This window comes from Oryctolagus cuniculus, chromosome 2 (genome assembly GCF_964237555.1).
Source record: "Oryctolagus cuniculus chromosome 2, mOryCun1.1, whole genome shotgun sequence".
Lineage (NCBI taxonomy): Eukaryota > Metazoa > Chordata > Mammalia > Lagomorpha > Leporidae > Oryctolagus > Oryctolagus cuniculus.
The window spans coordinates 89,412,127-89,431,423 of record NC_091433.1 but is presented as its reverse complement, the minus strand read 5'-3'; the positions used below and the strand labels follow the sequence as shown (position 1 = coordinate 89,431,423).

The following is a 19,297-nucleotide window of genomic DNA, read 5'->3' as shown; positions in this document are numbered from 1 at the left end:
TATAACATAGTTGTACATGTCTTATATTTATTTTCAAATTTTTTAAAATTTATAATTTTTTCTATAGGACTTTTGTACTTTGTCTATGGGTTAATGTAATTACAATAGTATTCTTTATATAAGTTACTGGGAGATGAAAGAGGAAAAGGAGATAAATAAAAAATATTGGTATAAGCCCCACTTCCAGCTCTGGTTATAGTCTTAACTGCTTCATTTGTCCACCCACATTCTTTGCTCCTCATTCTTGCATCTTATATTGGTGCAGTTATTTGCTTATTGATCTTTCCTTCGTTCCTGCAGCATATGAGTCCTTGGTACTCTTGTGTTTGTTGGGGTGCCATGGTTTTCTATTGACCAACATATTATCCTTATCTCCACTCTGTCACAACTAATTTTCTTCCTTTTTTTAAGTATTTATTTATTTATTTGAAAGTCAGAGTTACACAAAGAAAGAAGGAAATGCAGAGAGAGAGAGACAGAGAGAGAGAGAGAGAGAGAGAGAGAGAGAGAGGTCTTCCATCTGCTGGTTCACTCCCCAGCTGGCCCCAATGGCCAAAGCAGCGCCAATCTGAAGCCAGGAGCCAAAAATTCTTCCCGGTCACCCACGCAGGTGCAGGGGCCCAAAGACTTGGGCCATCTTCTACTGCTTTCCCAGGCCACAGCAGGGAGCTGGATCAGAAGTGGAGCAGCCAGGACTCAAATTGGTGTCCTTATGGGAATCTGGCATTGCATATGGTAGCTTTACCAGCTACGCCACAGCACTGGCCCCAACTAATTTCCTTCTAGCTCAATATCTTATCCTGTGCCATGACCCCAATCTCTGCCTATCTGTCCTTTAGCATTAAGAGCCTAAAAATGGCCTTAGGAACCTGTGACATTCTAATTTAATTGCACTATAAATATATTCCGTGTGAAAGCATTCTTGCCATATTCCTTTTTTTTTAAACTTTTATTTAATAAATATAAATTTCCAAAGTACAGCTTTTGGATTACAGTGGCTTTTTCCCCCATAAGTACCCTCCCACCTGCAACCCTCCCATCTCCCGCTCCCTCTCCCATTCCATGCACATCAAATTTCATTATCAATTATCTTTATACATAGAAGATCAATTTAGTATATACTAAGGAAAGATTTCAACAGTTTGCACCCACACAGAAACACAAAGTGTAAAGTACTGTTTGAGTACTAGTTATACCATTAAGTCACATAGTACAATACATTAAGGCCAGAGATCCTACATGGGGAGTAAGTGCACAGTGACTCCTGTTGTTGACTTAACACACTGACACTCTTGTTTATGGTTGCAGTAATCACCCTAGGCTCTTGTCATGAGTTCCCAAGGCTATGGAAGCTTTTTGAGTTCGCCAACTCTGATCTTAATTAGACAAGGCCATAGTCAAAGTGGAAGTTCTCTCCTCCCTTCAGAGAAAGGTACCTCCTTCTTTGATGGCCCGTTCTTTCCACTGGGATCTTACTCACAGAGATCTTTCATTTAGGTGTTTTTTTTTTTTCCCAGAGTGTCTTGGCTTTACATGCCTAAAATACTTTCATGTGTTCTTTAGCTAGATCCAGATGCCTTAAGGGCTGATTCTGAGGCCAGAGGACATCTGCCATTCTATGAGTCTGCTGTGTATCCTGCTTCCCATGTTGGATCATTCTCTCCTTTTTAATACTTTCATTTAGTATTAGGAGACACTAGTCTTGTTTATGTGATCCCTTTGACTCTTAGACTTATCATTATGATCATTTGTGAACTGAAACTGATCACTTGGACAAGTGAGATGGCATTGGTACATGCCACCTTGATGGGATTGAATTGGAATCCCCTGGCACGTTTCTAACTCTACCGTTTGGGGCAAGTCCGATTGAGCATGTCCCATATTGTACATCTCTTCCCTGTCTTATTCCCACTCTTATATTTAACAGGGATCACTTTTCAGTTAAATTTAAACACATAAGAATAATTACCTGTTAATTAAAGAGTTCAACAATTGTATTAAGTAGATCAAAAAATACTAAAAGGGATAAAGTATTAAGTTGTTCCTTGACAGTCAGGACAAGGGCTGATCAAGTCACTGTTTCTCGTAGTGTCCATTTCACTTCAACAGGTTTCCTTTTTGGTGCTAGGTTACTTGTCACTGATCAGGGAGAACATATGATATTTGTTCCTCTGGGACTGGCTCATTTCACTCAGCATGATGTTTTCCAGATTCCTCCATTTTGTTGCAAATGACCGGATTTCATTGTTTTTTTGCTGTTGTGTAATATTCTATAGAGTACATATCCTATAATTTCTTTATCCAGGCTTCTGTTGATGGGCATTAAGGTCCAGGTCTTACCTCTTGTGAATTGAGCTTCAATAACCTTTAAGGTGCAGACAGCTTTTTTATTTGCCAATTTAATTTCCTTTGGGTAAATTCCAAGGAGTGGGATGACTGGGTTGTATGGTAGTGTTATATTCAAGTTTCTGATGAATCTTCAAAATGACTTCCATAGTGGCTTTACCAGTTTTCATTCCCACCAACAGTGGGTTAGTGTCCCCTTTTCCCCACCTCTTCGCCAGCATCTGTTGTTGGTAGATTTCTGTATGTGAGCCATTCTAACCGGGGTGAGGTGAAACCTCATTGTGGTTTTGATTTGCATTTCCCTGATTGCTAGTGATCTTTAACATTTTTTCATGTGCCTGTTGGCCATTTGGATGCCCTCTTTTGAAAAATGTCTATTGAGGTCCTTGGCCCATCTCTTAAGTGGGTTGTTGGTTTTGATGTTGTGGAGTTTCTTGATCTCTTTGTAGATTCTGGTTATTAATCCTTTATCAGTTGCATAGTTTGCAAATATTTTTTCCCATTCTTTCGGTTACTTCTTCACTCTCCTTACTGATTCTTTTGCCGTACTTAAACTTCTCAATTTGATGAAATCCTGATTGTGAATTCTGGCTTTGACTGCCTGTGCTTCTGGAGTCTTTTCCAAGAAGTCTCTGCCTGTGCCTATATCTTGCAGGGTTTCTCCAATGTTCTCCATAATTTGATGGTGTCAGGTCATAGATTTAGATCTTTAATCCATGATGAGTGTATTTTTGTATAAGGTGTAAGGTAGGGGTCTTGCTACTATTTTGTTGAGGATTTTTGCACCTATGTTCATCAGGGATATTAGTCTGTCTTTTTTGTTGTTTCTTTTTCTGGTTTTGGAATGAAGGTGATGCTGGCCTCATAGAAGGAGTTTGGGAGGATTTCCTCCCTTTTAATTGTGTAGAATAGCTTGAGAAGAATTAGAATTTGTTCTCTGAAAGTCTGGTAGAATTCAGTAGTGAAGCTGATCCTGGACTTTTCTTTTTTGGAAGGGTCTTCATTTCTGACAAATCTCTGTGTTGGTTATTGGTCTTTTGAGGTCTTCTTTGCCTTTGTGATTCAGTTTTAGTAGATTGTGTATGTCTAAGAATCTATCCATTTCTTCTAGATTTTCTGTTTTGTTGGCATATAGCAATTGTAGCAATTCCTGATGATTAATTTTATTTCTGTGGTATCTGTAATTACATCTCCTTTCCATCTCTGATCTTATTAGTTTGAATCTTCTGTTATTTAGTTGGGCCAGTGGTATATTAATTTTGTTTTTTTTTTTTTGAAAAACCATCTCTTCATTTCACTGATCTTTTATACTTTTTTGTTTCAATTTTGTTTATTCTCTTATTTTAATTATTTCTTTTCTCCTACTAATTTTATTTTTGGGAATATACTTTTTCTGCTTTCTCCTGTCATTTTCCTGTCATCCAAAGCAGTAAGTCTTCACCCTATTCAACCATCTTGAAATCTATATCTGCAAATTGCTTCTTTATAAATGTTTTTAATGAATTGAAAAGCAACATAGTATAAATGTTTTTGTTGTATTAAAAAGGATCCAAATTTTTTAAAGAATGAATTTTTAGATACAATTCTGCAATGAAAAGGAAACTATATTTTGATATAAGAATGTTTGTCAAACAGATTTTAAAAATTTTAAAATCAGAAAGTGTTTAAATTATTTCTAATTTTCTTTTTTTTAAAATTTGACAGGCAGAGTTAGACAGAGAGAGAGAGGCAGAGAGAAAGGTCTTCCTTCTGTTGGCTCACCCCCCAAATGGCCACTATGGCCAGCATGCTGCACCAATCTGAAGCCAGGAGCCAGGTGCTTCTCCTGGTCTCCCATGTGGGTGCAGGGCCCAAGCACTTGGGCCATCCTCCACTGCACTCCCGGGCCACAGCAGAGAGCTGGACTGGAAGAGGAGCAGCCGTGATTAGAACCCGGTTCTCATATCGGATGCCGGCGCTGCAGGATTAACCAAGTGAGCCACAATGCCGGCCAAAATTATTTCTAATTTTCAAGAAAAAAAATCAAACTGTTACATCCCAGTAATAAAGTGTGTTCCTGTATGCACATCCTGCATACTCTGAAAATGTTAACATTTCTAAAGTTTGTGAGACAATAGATTTAAATAGTTAGTGAATGTTTTTCCCATTAATTATACTATCAAACACATTTATCGTTTTATCTGACTATGCATTGACATGTTTTCTCCCTGAAAAATGGATTTATATCAACACTGCAACTAATAATAAAAATGTATGGATATTTAACTACCTGAGTGACCTCAATCATACATAAAACATGATTTATTGAATAAAATCCAAAACATTAGAATGACATATCATGTGTAGATTTACAATTATATGTTAAATTAGGATAAAACTAAAAGAGCACATCACATAGATGGCCATTTCAGATTATCAGTTTCAATATTTTCTATCATAAACACCAAAATCTTGATCACTAATAAGAAATTTCTTGAAATATAAAAATGTAACAGATAATTAAAATATTTACTTTATAATACAAACTGTCTATACAGTTCACCATTTCTAAACAGTCTATCTGATTGGGAACTGTAGCACTTTCTTTTAACTAAAACCCTGAGTTGGAAGTTTATTAAAGCAATAAAAGTACAACCACGATCATCCTGTTGAGATGATCATATTTTTGCCCTTCCTTCTGTTGATGTAATATGTACATTGATTGGCTAATGTTGAGATGTTGAGCCATCCTTTCATCCCTGGGATAAATCCCACTTGATTTTTTTTGATGTATCAATTTTCTAGCACTTTGTTGAGCGTTTTTTTTTTTTTTTATGTTCACTAGGGAGACTGGTCTAAAGTTTTTCTGTTTTGTTTTTTGTTTTTTGTTTTTTGTTTTTTGTTTTTTTTTTGGTCATGTCTTTGGTATCAGAGTAATGTTGGCCTTAAAGAAAGAATTTGAAAGAATTCCCTTCCTTTCTGCCGGCACCACGGCTTAATAGGCTAATCCTCCGCCTGCGGCACTGGCACCAGAGGTTCTAGTCCTGGTCAGGGCACCAGATTCTGTCCTGGTTGCTCGTCTTCCAGTCCAGCTCTCTGCTGTGGCCCGGGAGTGCAGTGGAGAATGGCCCAAGTGCTTGGGCCCTACACCCACATGGGAGACCAGGAGAAGCACCTGGCTCCGGGCTTCTTATCAGCGCAGTGTATTGGCCATTGGGGGCGGTGAACCAATGGAAAAAGGAAAACCTTTCTCTCTGTGTCTCTCTTTCACTTTCCACTCTGCCTGTCAAAAAAAAAAAAAAAAAGAATTCCCTTCCTTTCAATTTTTAATGGGATAGTTGAGAATAATTGGTGTTATTCTTTCTTAAAAGCTTGGTAGAATTCAGACATGAATCAATATGATCCTGAGATACTCTTTGTTGGGAATTTTTTTAAATTACTGATTCATTCTTATAACTTGTTATTGATGTATTCAGGTTTAAAAATATCTTCTTAGTTCAATTCTGGTAAATTTTTGGAACCTAAATATTTATCCATTTATTCTAGGTTTCCTAGTTTTGTGGATTGTAGTGGATCATAGTAGTTAATAATGATCATTTGTATTTCTATGGTATCAGGTATAAAAACATCTGTTGTTCATTGCTGATTTTATTTATTTGAAGCTTCTCTGTTTTCTTTGATTAGCTAAAGGTTTATATCATGGAAGATAAAACAAGTATATATATATATATATATATATTCTCATAAGATAATTTGGTAAAGTTACAGGCTATATAATTAATACTCAGAAATCAATAGCTTTTTTATATACAGACAGTGTCATGGTTGAAAAAGTATTTGTAGGATCACTCTCTTTCACAATAGCTACAAAAATTTTAAAACCTTGGAAGACATTTAACCACGGAAGTGAAAGATCTCTATGATGGAAATTACAAAACATTTAAGAAAGAAATAGAAGAAAACACAAAAAATGGAAGATGTTTTCCATTATCATGGATTGGAAGAATTAATATCATCGAGCATCCATACTACTGAAAGAAATTTTCAGATTCAATGACATTTTTCTCAGACCTAGAAATAATGTTGCTAAAATTCAAATGGAAACACAGGAAACGCCTATAGCTAAAGCAATCTTAAACAACGAAAACAAAGCCAGAGGCATCACAATACCAGAATGAAGACATACTACAGGGCAGTTATAATAAAACAGCTTGGTACCGGCACAGAAAAAGACATGTAGATCAGTGGAACAAAATAGTAATTCCCAAAATCAATCCACACATCTACAACCAAGTAATATTTGACAAAGGAACTAAAATCCATCCTTGGAGAAAGAATAGTCTCTTCAACAAATAGTGCAAGGAAAATTGGATCTACTTTTGCCGAAGTATGAAACAAGACCCCTAACTTCCACCTTCTACAGAAATAAACTCAAAATGGATCAAAGATCTAAATGTACAACCTGATTCCATCAAATAACTAGAGGAATATATTAGGGATTTCTGCAAGACATTTGCATAGGCAGAGACCTCAGAAGCACAGGCAAGCAAAACCCAAGTAGACATGAGGGATTATGTAAAGCTGAGCAGGTTCTGTTCTGCAAAGGAAACACTCAGCAAAAGGATGAGGCAACCACATCAGAAAGAGAGGCAATATTTGCAAACTCTGCAACTGATGAAGGATTAATAATCAGAATCTGTTAAGAGCTCGACAAACTCAACAACAACAAAACAGTCCAGTTAAGAAATGGGGTATAGATATCAATAGGCCTTTTTCAAAGGCTGAAATACAAATAGCCAGATAACAAATAAAAAAATGCTCAGAATCACTAGCCATCAGGGAAAAGGAAATCAAAACACAATGAGGTTTCACCTCAACCCAATTAGATTGGATCTCACACAGAAATCAACAAATAATAAATTCTGGTGAAGATGTGGTAAAAAGTACTCTATCCACTCTTGGTGGGAATGCACTCTGGTGCAGCCATTGTGGAAGACAGTATGGACATACCTCAGAAAGCTGAAAATAGATCTGCTGTATGACCCAACAATCCCACTTTTTGGGAATTTATCTGAAGGAAGAGAAATGAGTATATGAGAGTTATTTGTACCCCCACGTTTATTGCAGCTCAATTCACAATAGATAAGATATAGAATCAACATAGATATTCATCAGTTGATGACTGGATATAGAAATTGTGATTATATATATATGTATATTAATTATGGAATACTACTCAGCCATAAGAAAATGAAATCTTCTGTTGTGTAATAAAATTGATGCAACTGGAAATCATTATGCTTAGTGAAATAAGCCAGTCGCAAAAAGAAAATACCATATATTTTCCTTGATCTATCTGTTAACAGAGTATCAAAAAATGTAATGTAAGAGTGAAATTTACATTTTGAGATTTGTTGATTGTTTATAGCTCTTGTATCTACCTTTAAGGAACAGTGTTTTCTTTCTTCTTAGTATTTGTTGAATTTTTTACTTCATGTAGGGTTAATTATGAGTATAAAATACACTGAGAGTAGATCATTGTAAAAATTAACTGATGGAATGGGAAAGGGTGGAAGAGGGAGGGTGGGTAGTACTACTGTGCTCCTAAATCTGTTTTATGTGAAATACATGAAATTTGTTCACTTTAAAAATTTTTTAGAAAGATAATAAAATTGGGTGAATAGAAGACTATGATCCATACAGCCAAAAGTCTATGTAGATTTTCCTCATCATATAAAGCCTATTTTATATAGTTATGGTCACGTCCTTACATTTGCTAGCATTCATCTGTTAAATTATAACAAAACTTGGCATTATCTAAATATGTTTATAACATATTTAGATTAAATTATAAGCAATTATGTTTATAATTTAGTAGAAATTTTTTAGAAGAGCTTCAGCTTCTTAAGTGTGCATAAGAGTATTTGTTAAATATTTGTTTAAAAAGCAGTAATGTTCAGAATTAGAGCATTTTTTTGCCACCAGTTAATGAATTCTCCTTCATCTGAATCTTCTTTGCTGTTGTTATAGTATCCCAAGGAGATGACTTTGGAGGCGTTTTCAGTTGTTGTCTCCCAGATGCTGGCACTCAGTCTGGGGATATCATATGATGATCCAAAGAAATGTCACTGCTCAGAAACCATCTGTATAATGAATCCACAAGCTATGTACGTTTCTTTAAAGGACTTATTTTTGGTCATTTTAATTTTGTTTGAAATATTTGAAGTGCAAACATTTCATATTTATCTATAGCATAAACTAATTATAAATAGAACATGTTAACTACAAAACATAAATGTGTAAGTTAAAGTGGTAAGTGCGTGATAGATGTGTACCATTAAAGACAATTCAGGAAAACAAATTGAATCTGCAGTCTATATTAGCATAGATATTTTCCTTAATATACACATTTGGTGATTGCACTAAGGATGTTTAGAAATATTTCAGTAACATATGATCTTTATTATCTTTATTTAAATAGAAATTTTGTGTTTTTTTTAGAATAATTTAATGTTCGGTAAAATATTAAAACCATCCAAAGGACAGAATGTCTAATTGAAGACCAATATCAAATATAAAGTATTTATATGGCTTTGGAGAAACTAGACCTTGTTTAAAAAAATTTTTCAATAGGAATGATCATTCCTATTCTCTTATTTAGAAGATGATATAAGAATAAAATAAAATATGAAAATTATATAGTTCTCTATATATGTGATGGATTAGCTATAGTGATTTATAAATTTACCAATGTCTTCAATCAACATAAGGCATTAGACAAGAACAACAGCCGTTAGAATTCTATGGTTTTACTGTTACTGAATTTGGCCTATGACAGATATTACCTATTCATTGCTAAAAAACTATTAAAAGGCAAAATTGAAAAGGCATTAATTTTTTGAAAACAAGATCTTTTCATAATAATAACTAAACACCACTGAATGTGTTAATTCTCATATTCTATAAATATAACAAACATATACATACTTATACATGTATATGCAGACATACTTGTAGACCTAATGCAGACATTATTGAAATTTGCTCCTCAGAGTTATTATATACACATATATCCATGTATAGATGTGTAAAAATACATACTGTCCATATAGATGCATAACTTGAGAGAATATACATTCACACACATACATGCACACACATGAGGAGACTTACAATTTTCGTAGAAAAAGAAATTACATGATAAGTTTATTTTGGTGCAACATTTAAATTCATGCATATGATAATTTTTTTAGAAAGTTAATGATCAATATATTAACCAACCACTATGCATGGATTTCAAAATGTTTTGTACCAAAATAAGCTTATATTTAAATTCTGTTTTCATGAAATTTTTGAAGGAACTCTCAAAATATATGAGTTAGTACTCTGTATAGTGATATTCTCCACAATTTGAAAATACTGTTTTGAACCCATTGTTTCTTTGGTAACTATTCTCAAATATGCTATGAAAAGATGTTTTGTTTATTTTACCCAGAGTCTAGTATTATTGTTACTAAGGTTAATATTTACGTTAACTTACCATATGCCAGAAACCATTCCAAACACTGTATATTTAAACACTCGTCTGATTGCCACAACATCCCTACAGCACAGACCCTATTATGTCCAGTCTTACAGATGAGATTGAGTTATACATAATTTATAAATAAATAATAAGCGATAATTAATAGTATTTCCATGATTAGAGAGTTAGTTTGTGGTAGAACTGAGTGTTTAATCTATTAATAAATCCTTAGATTTACATTGTACTTTATGATATTTAAGGTCCTTTAATAAATAATCTTACAATTTTCTTGTGATTTGTATAGGACAACATTATATTAATTTTTATGAAAATATAACTATCATATGCTCCTTTTCATCTCCACAGTATATCTCATACATTACTATTTAGGTGAATTCTCAAGCAAATCATGTAAGTTAGGCAATTCTTATTTCTACTGAATGTGTTAAGAAGTCCCTGTAATACAGACAGCTTAAGTGACCTTACATTGTATACATAGTTGGCTACTGGTCAACTAGCTGATGTAAGTAATGTTACTTTTGTATTACAAGTACCTGAGTTTGAAGTCGAACAAGCACCTCTCACCACTCTGTATTTCCCTCAGCTCCCCATCTGTATGTTCACCTCCCTTAATTACCACATTCTACTCTCTACTCCCAGGACTTCTTTAGATTTGATATCTAAATGAGATCATGTAGTATTTTTCTTTCTGTGCATGGCTTATTTCACTTAATATTTTTTAGGTTCATCTGTGTTGTTGCAAATGAGAGGATTTGAATAGTCTTGTGTACAGCAGAAGTTTCTTGATATTCATAGGTTATTAATTCCAGGACTCAAATCTCCATCCCTAGTGCTCTAATACCAGTATTTAGAGGTAGTCACATGCCTTATATAACATGATATAGAATGGGGTTGAGAAATCAAATTCTCAAACTGTGAAATTATAAATTCTCCAAAATCTGAGTTTTTGATAGCTGACATGACACTGCAAGTGGTAAATTACATATTTGATTTCATGCAGCAAAATTCACGTTCACTGGAAACAGTCCATAAAATTACCTTAAAGGGTATGCGTATGATATGTATATGAAACAAATTAAGTTGACATATTCAAGGTATCTCTTTATGTATATTCAAATATCCTAACATCGAAAAAGAATTCTGAAACACTTCTGGTCCTGGTTTTTGGATTAAGAATGCTTTACTTACCCACATCCTCTTGTATACTCTATGTCATATCTAGATTAGTTACAATACCTAACACAATACAAATGTTATGTAAATAGTTTTAACTGTATTTTAAGGTAATAATTGCAAGAAATAATTACAGTACAGATGCACTTTTTAAAATATTTTCTGTCTGTGGTTGGTTAAATCCATGGTTGTGGAATATGCAAATATGGAGGGCCAATGGTATTTATTGCATTTTTCTTTCCTCATTTATCTATTGGTGAACACATAGGTTTATTCTATATCTTGAAAATTGTAAATTTGTGCAGCATGACAATAGTTAATAATATTCTACTGATACGTGAAAGTTGCTAACAGAGAAAATTTTAAAGGTTCTTGATACAAAATGTGGTGAAGTGATGCTGCATTAATCATTGTGATTTAATCATTTAGGAGATCAAAATTATACATAATTAAAAATATTAACTATGCAACATTTATATACAAATGTTATTTACATATATTAAATTCAAAATAAGGGCTGGCGCCGTGGTTCACTTGGTTAATCCTCTGCCTGTGGCACCGGCATCCCATATGGGTGCTGGGTTCTAGTCCCGGTTGCTCCTTTTTCTGTCCAGCTCTCTGCTGTGGTCTGGGATGGCCCAAGTGCTTGGGCCCTGCACCCGCATGGGAGACCAGGAAGAAGCACCTGGCTCCTGGCTTCAGATTGGCACAGCAGCAGCCATAGCGGCCATTTGGGGAGTGAACCAACGAAAGGAAGACCTCTCTCTCTGTCTCTCTCTCACTGTCTATAACTCTACCTGTCAAATAAATAAAAGAAAATTAAAAAAAATTTTTAAAAATTCAAAATCATTATCTCAATACTCATTCTGCCAATTTACGAATTGACTTTTGAGGTTTGTTGTAAGGGTTCAATAATCATATATAAAATATAATAGGTGCTGAATTTGTGTCAGTTTTCTCCTTATAGATTTCTGCTACATATCAAAACTTACACTGTCAGTGAAAATATTTTATGCACTTATCTTTATTAATAGTAATGGGTATAATTATATAAATATTAAGTTCTTCTGAGATCTTTGAGGAAGTTTAGAGCTAAACTCAATATAATTTGTCTAATAAAAGCTTATTGCCTATTAAGTATTAATTTTTATTTGGAGCACTGTATATTAAAGTCCTTTTCCTGTATTTAAATTAGGTAATTTGGGTTTTTACTATTGAGTTGTATTTTACTTTTAAAAAATAAAGACATGTATTCCATTAAATCAAATCATATTACTGCCTCAAGAATGAATTTGGCCTCTAAGCACTTGCTATTAACATTTCTTATCACTTGTTAAATTTCAGCATTTTGAAATTAATGTATGTAATATGGAATTATATTTTCAGAAGTACAATGCCAATGACATTTTATTAATTAATCTTTAGGACATCCAGTGGTGCAAAGACTTTTAGCAATTGCAGTTTGAGTGACTTTGAAAGTTTCATTTCAAATCAGCATGCCAGCTGTCTTCAGAATAAACCACAAATGCAGAGTCAAAGGAGAGCAGTCTGTGGCAATGGCAGAGTAGAGACCGGTGAAGTCTGTGACTGTGGTTCTGAGGAAGTAAGTCTTATAATTAGGAAAATTCATTAATAAATTTTTATTAGTTCATCTCTTTCATAAATGTACGGCACATGTTTGAAATGTACTTCCAAAATTATTAATGGTAGGACAATAAGAAAGTCTAGAAAAAGGTTTTATATTCTAGATTAAATGTGTAAGAATCAATTTCTTCTAAATCTTAGGACATTTATATGTATTTATTAAAGATTATTGTGTCAGCAGCCCATCACATTCCCATTAAGGAATTTCTTCATTGAGGATTCAGTAGCATGTTGAAGGAATCTGTGGTAATATTGCAATCTGAACATTAGGTGATTTTATCATTTACTTGCTGGGGAATCCCTGATACTACAATTAAATGCCAAAAGTCTAGGGTTTAATTCTTAATAGATAATTCAGTACTTGCAGCAGTGTAGCCAATATGGTTGATTTACTTGATTAAAATTGATAGAAAGTATATTGTTTGTCACATGCATGGAACTGGATGACTTGTATTCACATCACATTGCTTTAATTGTGGTCTTTAGCCATTGGCAGGATGAAGCCTCCCTATTCTTACAATAATTTAAAATGTAGCTATTTAATTTGTCAGCTTTTGAGAATAGTTTTAAATTAACAAAACAAAAATTGTGAAGAGATCTCATATGCTCCACACTCAGATTCCCCTATTGTCAACATATTAGTGCGATCTTTCTGTCACAATTATTGAATCACACACAATGTCCCGTTTTCAAAATGTCAAGCCCCCTCTATCCCTCTGCCCCTCCTTGACTCTAGTAATCAACATTCAGCGTTCAGATTCACATGTGGGGGAGAACATATAATATTTGTCTTTTTTGCATCTGATTTATTTCACTTAACCTGACGTTCTCCAGTTCCATCCATTTTGCTACAAAAGATAGGATTTCATTTGTTTTAAAGACTGACTAGTATTCCATTGTGTGTATGTGTTTGTGTGTACATTTTCTTTATTTGTTCACCTGATAATGAACACCTTAGTTGATTCCATATCTTAGGTATAGTGAGCAATTTTGCAGTGCGTACACAGTGGAGCAGGTATCTCCTTGATACAATGATTTCATGTGTTTTGGATATATACCCAGATGTGCAGTTGCTGGGTCATTTGGCAATCTATTTCCAGTTTTTAGAGAAATCTCTGTAGTGTTTTCTGTTGAGATCTTCTTGTGATCAATGTGGCTCCCAGCTGGTAAGAATCAGGCTTTTTCCTCCATGCTTGAAAGAATTCAAGGTGGAACAATAAATCTATACAGGAATGCATGATTTATTCAAAGGTAAAGGGTAGTGTACACTCAAGACTTAAGTGATGGTAAGCTCAAGTTGTGGGGGGGAGAGGGAGAAGAGAGAGAGAGAGAGAGAGAGAGAGAGAGAGAGAGAGAGAGAAAATGAATAAAAAGCCAAACTACAAACAGTGGACCCATGAACAATATTTGGGCCATCCTTTCATACTACTGGGAGGCAGTATGATTGTGTCTGGAGTAGGGCCTAATTGAATATTCAAAAGTGGGTGGAATTTGGGGTGGGGCTTGACTACTGTCCATTTCCATGCCCTTTTTTGGAAACATTGGTAATGTCATGGTGTCAGGTGCATAATGGTAGTGGGAATGCCCACCATTTTAATTTGATAGTAATAGTAACATTTTAATAACTTAAAGTCATCATGGGAACACATCTTTCAGCTATATTGGATATTTATAGCTGACATTAATTCTGTATTTGCAACATTGTAGGGCATAGGATTTCCACTGCATAGAAAAGGAGGGAGGACTTGGTGCTTCACAGTTTGGGTGATAAACATAAAGAGAGTTATGTAGTGCACAGAACAGGGATTTGGATGATGCAGTTAGAGCTGCCATATGGGACTGGCAGAAGTGTCATATGTGGGCTAGTTCTGGCTGCTGCACGGGCTGTCTAGAACTTTCCTGTGCTAGGTCAGCTGTGGTTGGTGTTACATAGGGGATGTGCCACCAGGTGGTAATCCAATTGGTAATACTGCCTACCTGCTCCTATCATTTTTCCTATCAGACAGTTTTGCCCCGTAATCTTAATGGGAGTTTCAGGGAAGAAGGTCTCCCTTCTGTAACTTCTTCCTGCTGTATCAGGACATCCTTCCTTCCGAGCCAGGGACTGAAAATCCTCTGCTGACTGACCTAAAGATGTTTGTGGAGGTCAAGGTCTGCCACCAGTCATTGGCATTGGCTGGAATCCATGCATGACCAATGTTTTGGCATGGGACTGTTGAATTCTAAAAGAAATAAATTTGACAATTAGGAAGAACACAGTTTGACAAAGAACGTGGCTAAGAATCATGTCAGAGAAGGAAGAATGCTTACTCCCAGATGGGCTTCTATTACTAAAATCATAAAACCACTTGGCTTGTTTAGAAAGCCTTTTGTATCTCTTGCTCAGAGCCCACTCATAGCAGGTTTCATTAGTCACTGCACATATCCTCCCTTGTCCTACAGTAGATATTCTACGTTGTCCATGACCACATCAGTTTGGGAATCCACAGAATCATGTAGTTGTCATAGGGCCTGGATATTGGTTTCTGCTAAGTTACCCAAGGCAACAGCTGAGTTCCTTAAAGAAACTTTCTGGGATGTACTAAGATTTCCTCCTCTTATGGTGGAAGAGCTTACCGGTGTCTTTTTTTTGCCAATAGCAATTTCTCAAGAAAACAGGAGATGGAGGAAAAGCATGCCAGCTGCCAAGTGCACTAGCCTTAATGTGTCTGTCTAGGGAAGAATTTATGGAAAACAATATAAGTAAACATTTTACTTATATTGTAGCTTTTTGAAGATAAACTGGAGTAGGCCCAAAAGAGTAGACAGAATTATCCTTTGGGTAGTGCCTGTGAAGATTCAAGTGGTAGAGGTTTAAATCTTGATAGATGAATCCAAGTAGAAATTTCCTGAGGATTCGGTGTTGTGGCATAATGGGGAAAGTCACCATCTGTGATACTCACATCCCATATGGGCTCTGGTTCATGTCCTGGCTGCTCCACTCTGATTCAGCTCCCTGCTTATGGCCTAGGAAAGGCAGAAGAGGATGGCCCAAAGCTTTGAGCTCCTGCCACTCAAGTGAGAGACCTGGATGAAGCTCCTGGATTCTGGTTTAGGCCTGATCCAGCACTGTCGTTGTAACTATTTGGGGAGTGAAACACTGTATGGAAGATATTTCTCTCTCTCTCTCTCTCTCTCTCTCTCTCTCTCTCTCTCTCTCTTTCTCTCTTTCTCTGTGTGTGTTTATCTGTCTCTGCAACTCTGTCTTTCAAACAAATAAATATTTTTAAAAGAAAGGAATTCCTGATTTTTATCTGAAGCAGTAGTTCTAGAAAGCACATGCTAGAGTCCCTTCTACTTGGTCAATAACTGATTAGAGAAATATCTATCTCTTGAAGTTTTTAACGGATTTGATCTCATGAGGTGACTGGCGATTCATGATTTTTTTGAATCTGGCACAAGAAGAATCTTGTTGTGATATTGTGTCTGAGCCTTTTGTATCTGGTATCAATTGATGTTCTTTAATTGATCTTGAGTGTGGGAATCAAAGAAAATGTCAGAGATGAGGAAGGGCCTTTGATTTAACATTGCAAAAGTTCTAAGTTAGCCTTGGTGCCATCCTCATCCTAAGGAGGGCAATAGGCAATAATTTTATTGAGAGTCCTCTTAAGACTATTGTCGGCCATTTCAACCTTACTTACTATCAACCAACTATCTCCTAATAGTTACTTTGGGGACAAAGTAGGGACCATTATCACTTTGGAATGAGATCTTGGGAACACCAAATATGACATTATTTCTTTTAGCGTGATTTTGAAAACTAATTTTTCTGTTTGGGTTATAAAAGTCTCTATCTGTGGCTGGTGTTGTGGTATAGTTGGTAAAGCCACTGGTTGTGATGCTGGCATCACGTATGGGTGCCTATTCATATCTAGGTTTTACTTCTGATCTAGCTCCCTGCAAATGGCTTGAGAAAAGCAACAAAAGATGGTCCAAGTATTTGGGCTTCTGCTACCCATAAGGGAGACCTGGAAAAAACTTCTGGCTCCTGGCTTTGGTCAGAGGATGACAGAATCTGTTTGCCATCGATAGGCAGATGTTAACTCCATGTGGACCAAACGCTTCATTTGTAAGGGTGACAAAATATGCAATGGGCCACTCATCCTGAAGTGGCAAAAAGGTTTGAGGTTTACAAGACATAGGGACAGGAAGTTAGTCAAAGTAGAATATCCATGTGCAGATGGTGAGAATAAAACAAAAGGAGACCTTGTAGGCACTGAACAGCTTGGGGCATGTCCCAGCCACCCTTTTTTTTCAAAATATTAATTTATTTATTTGAAGGTCAGAATTACAAAGAGGTAAAGACAGAGAGATCTATCCTCTGGTTTAGTCTCAAAATGGCCACAATGGCCAGGATGGTCCAGGCCAAAGCCAGGAGCCAGGAGCTTCATCTGAGTCTTCCACGTAGGTGTAGGGGCCCAAGCACTTGGGCCATCTTCCACTGCTTTCCCAGGTGCATCAGCAGGGTGCTGGATTAGAAGAAGAAAGCTGGGACTCAAAACAGCACTCATATGTGATTCCAAAGCTGTAGAGGGAGGCTTAATTGAGAATGCCACAGCACTGCCCTCCACTTACCTCCGAAGTCTCTCTTTTAAAGCAGCTTCACAAAGACTCAAAATTATCCAATATGCATATGGTGTTAGCTCTTTACTTTTCTACCTTCAATAGTTGCCGGAGGGAGCAGATACAGTTGGGCTAAAAGGAATTAGTCCATCATGGGTCAGAATGGTAGGAGAAAAAGGGAGAAAGAAATCAAGACCCTCAAACACAAGAGAGGTGATAGGTGAAACTCACCAATTGATGTCTCAAAGGACTCCTGCTCCAAACTCTTGGCCGGTGTACCATTTATGTTGTCTTCAACAGGGCCCTGGCTGTATTCTTTCTAGCCTCTTCCCTTCACAAATGAATCAATTCAAGGTGGAGCATAAGGGTGTACAGAAAGTATGGTTTATTCAAAGGCAAAAGGAAAGTGATCACTGAAGAAATAATTTCAAGCAAGATGAGAGAGAGGGAGTTCAAGAGATAGAAAGAGAGAGAGAGAGAGAGAGAGAGAGAGAGAGAGAGAAAGGTAAAGAAATGAACAAAAGGCCAATACAAAAAGAGACCTCTCAACCAGGTTCAGATCATTCTTTTATACTATTGGGAGACACAGAGGATGATGTCCTTAGTGGACTTAATTGAATACTCAAAATGAAGTGGTGTATGAGGGGCAATGATGAATATCATGTTTCCACTCCATATTTTTTGGAAATATTGGAAGCATTCCAGGTAGACAATAGGAGGGCCTCAGTGGTTGCTCTACTATAGTAGCATTATTATGATGCAGAAGTGCTTGAGTGGAGACATTCTGCAACTGTACTGGGTATTTCCAGTTGACAGCAGACATTGGTTCTACATTTTAAACATTGTGGAATTTGTGGTTTTTGTTACATGGAAGATATGGGGCTTGGTTGTGCATGAGAAGTGGCTTTGGGTTGTGCACAAAAGAGGATTTGGATTGTACAGATTGGGCTGTCATGTAGGCCAGGCTGGACTGTCACCTGAGGGCCAGCCATAGCTGCTGCTGGACTAATTACTTTTCGCCCAGCTTGTCCTATCTCTCCCTTGGAGAGCCAGATCTGTCATGTGGTGGTTTGGCCAGGTTGCTGTCACATGGTGGGTCATGCTGCTGGACTGTGCTGCCTTGTAAGATTCTATGGGCTGTCATGCAGCCATTGGTTCACCTGAAGCTGTCACAGGGTGTGTGGTTCACAGTTGCTGTCACACTGCAGGCTGCACATTCCCACAGGTTGACTGGGGCTGTGAAACTTAAGCACCCCCTACTAACACTACCAAATTGTATTGCCAACAACAGTATATGAGTACCCCTTTCTCCACATTCTTACCAATATTTTATACTTTCTATCTTTTTGTTAATAGCCTTTCTAACAAGGATGAGGTGATATTTCATTGTGGTTTTTATTTGCATTTCTTTGATGGCTAGTGATATTGGGCATTTTATTCATATTTTAGCTGCTCTTTGTATTTCTTCTTTTGAGAACTGTCCATGCAGGTTCTTTTCTCATTTTTAACCTGAATTGTTTGATTTGTTTCTTGTTGTTGAGTATTTTGAGTTCTATTTCTTTCTTTTTTTACTTTATAAAATTTATATAAAGGGAACAAACTTCATGGATTTCAAATACATACTTTTAAGAGAACAATGATGCTTCCCACCACGGCCTCCCTTCCTCAGTTCAACCCTACGTCCTTCTTCGTTTCTTTTTATTTTAATTTTCACAGTTATATTTTCAGTTTTCTTTATAATCACAAGCTTAACCCTCCACTAAATAAAGAATTCAGCAAATAGTAAGTAGAGAAACCACTGTTATTCAAGACTATAGACAAGAGCTATAAACAATAATTAAATCTGAAGATGTCATATATATTACTCGTTTTGTACTCTATTTTAGTTACCATAAATCAGGGAAAACATAATATTTGTTTTTTTGGGAACTGGCTTCTTTCACTAAGCATAATGGTCTCCAGTTGTATTCATTTTGTTGTGAAAGACAGGATTTCATTTTTTTATGG

At 36.1% G+C, this 19,297-nt stretch overlaps 2 protein-coding genes across 6 annotated transcripts in view; one reads left to right on the top strand and one right to left on the bottom strand.

The window, feature by feature from the left end:
* Positions 1–19,297, bottom strand: part of LOC138843046 (disintegrin and metalloproteinase domain-containing protein 32-like) — a 498,529-nt gene that overhangs the window by 247,782 nt on the left and 231,450 nt on the right. The window lies entirely within an intron of this gene.
* Positions 1–19,297, top strand: part of LOC127485928 (disintegrin and metalloproteinase domain-containing protein 32) — a 156,204-nt gene that overhangs the window by 114,828 nt on the left and 22,079 nt on the right. The window contains exons 11-12 of the mRNA XM_070069491.1: positions 8,356–8,492; positions 12,470–12,647. Coding sequence (XP_069925592.1) covers positions 8,356–8,492; positions 12,470–12,647 — 315 coding nt within the window. The remainder of the gene's footprint in view (positions 1–8,355; positions 8,493–12,469; positions 12,648–19,297) is intronic.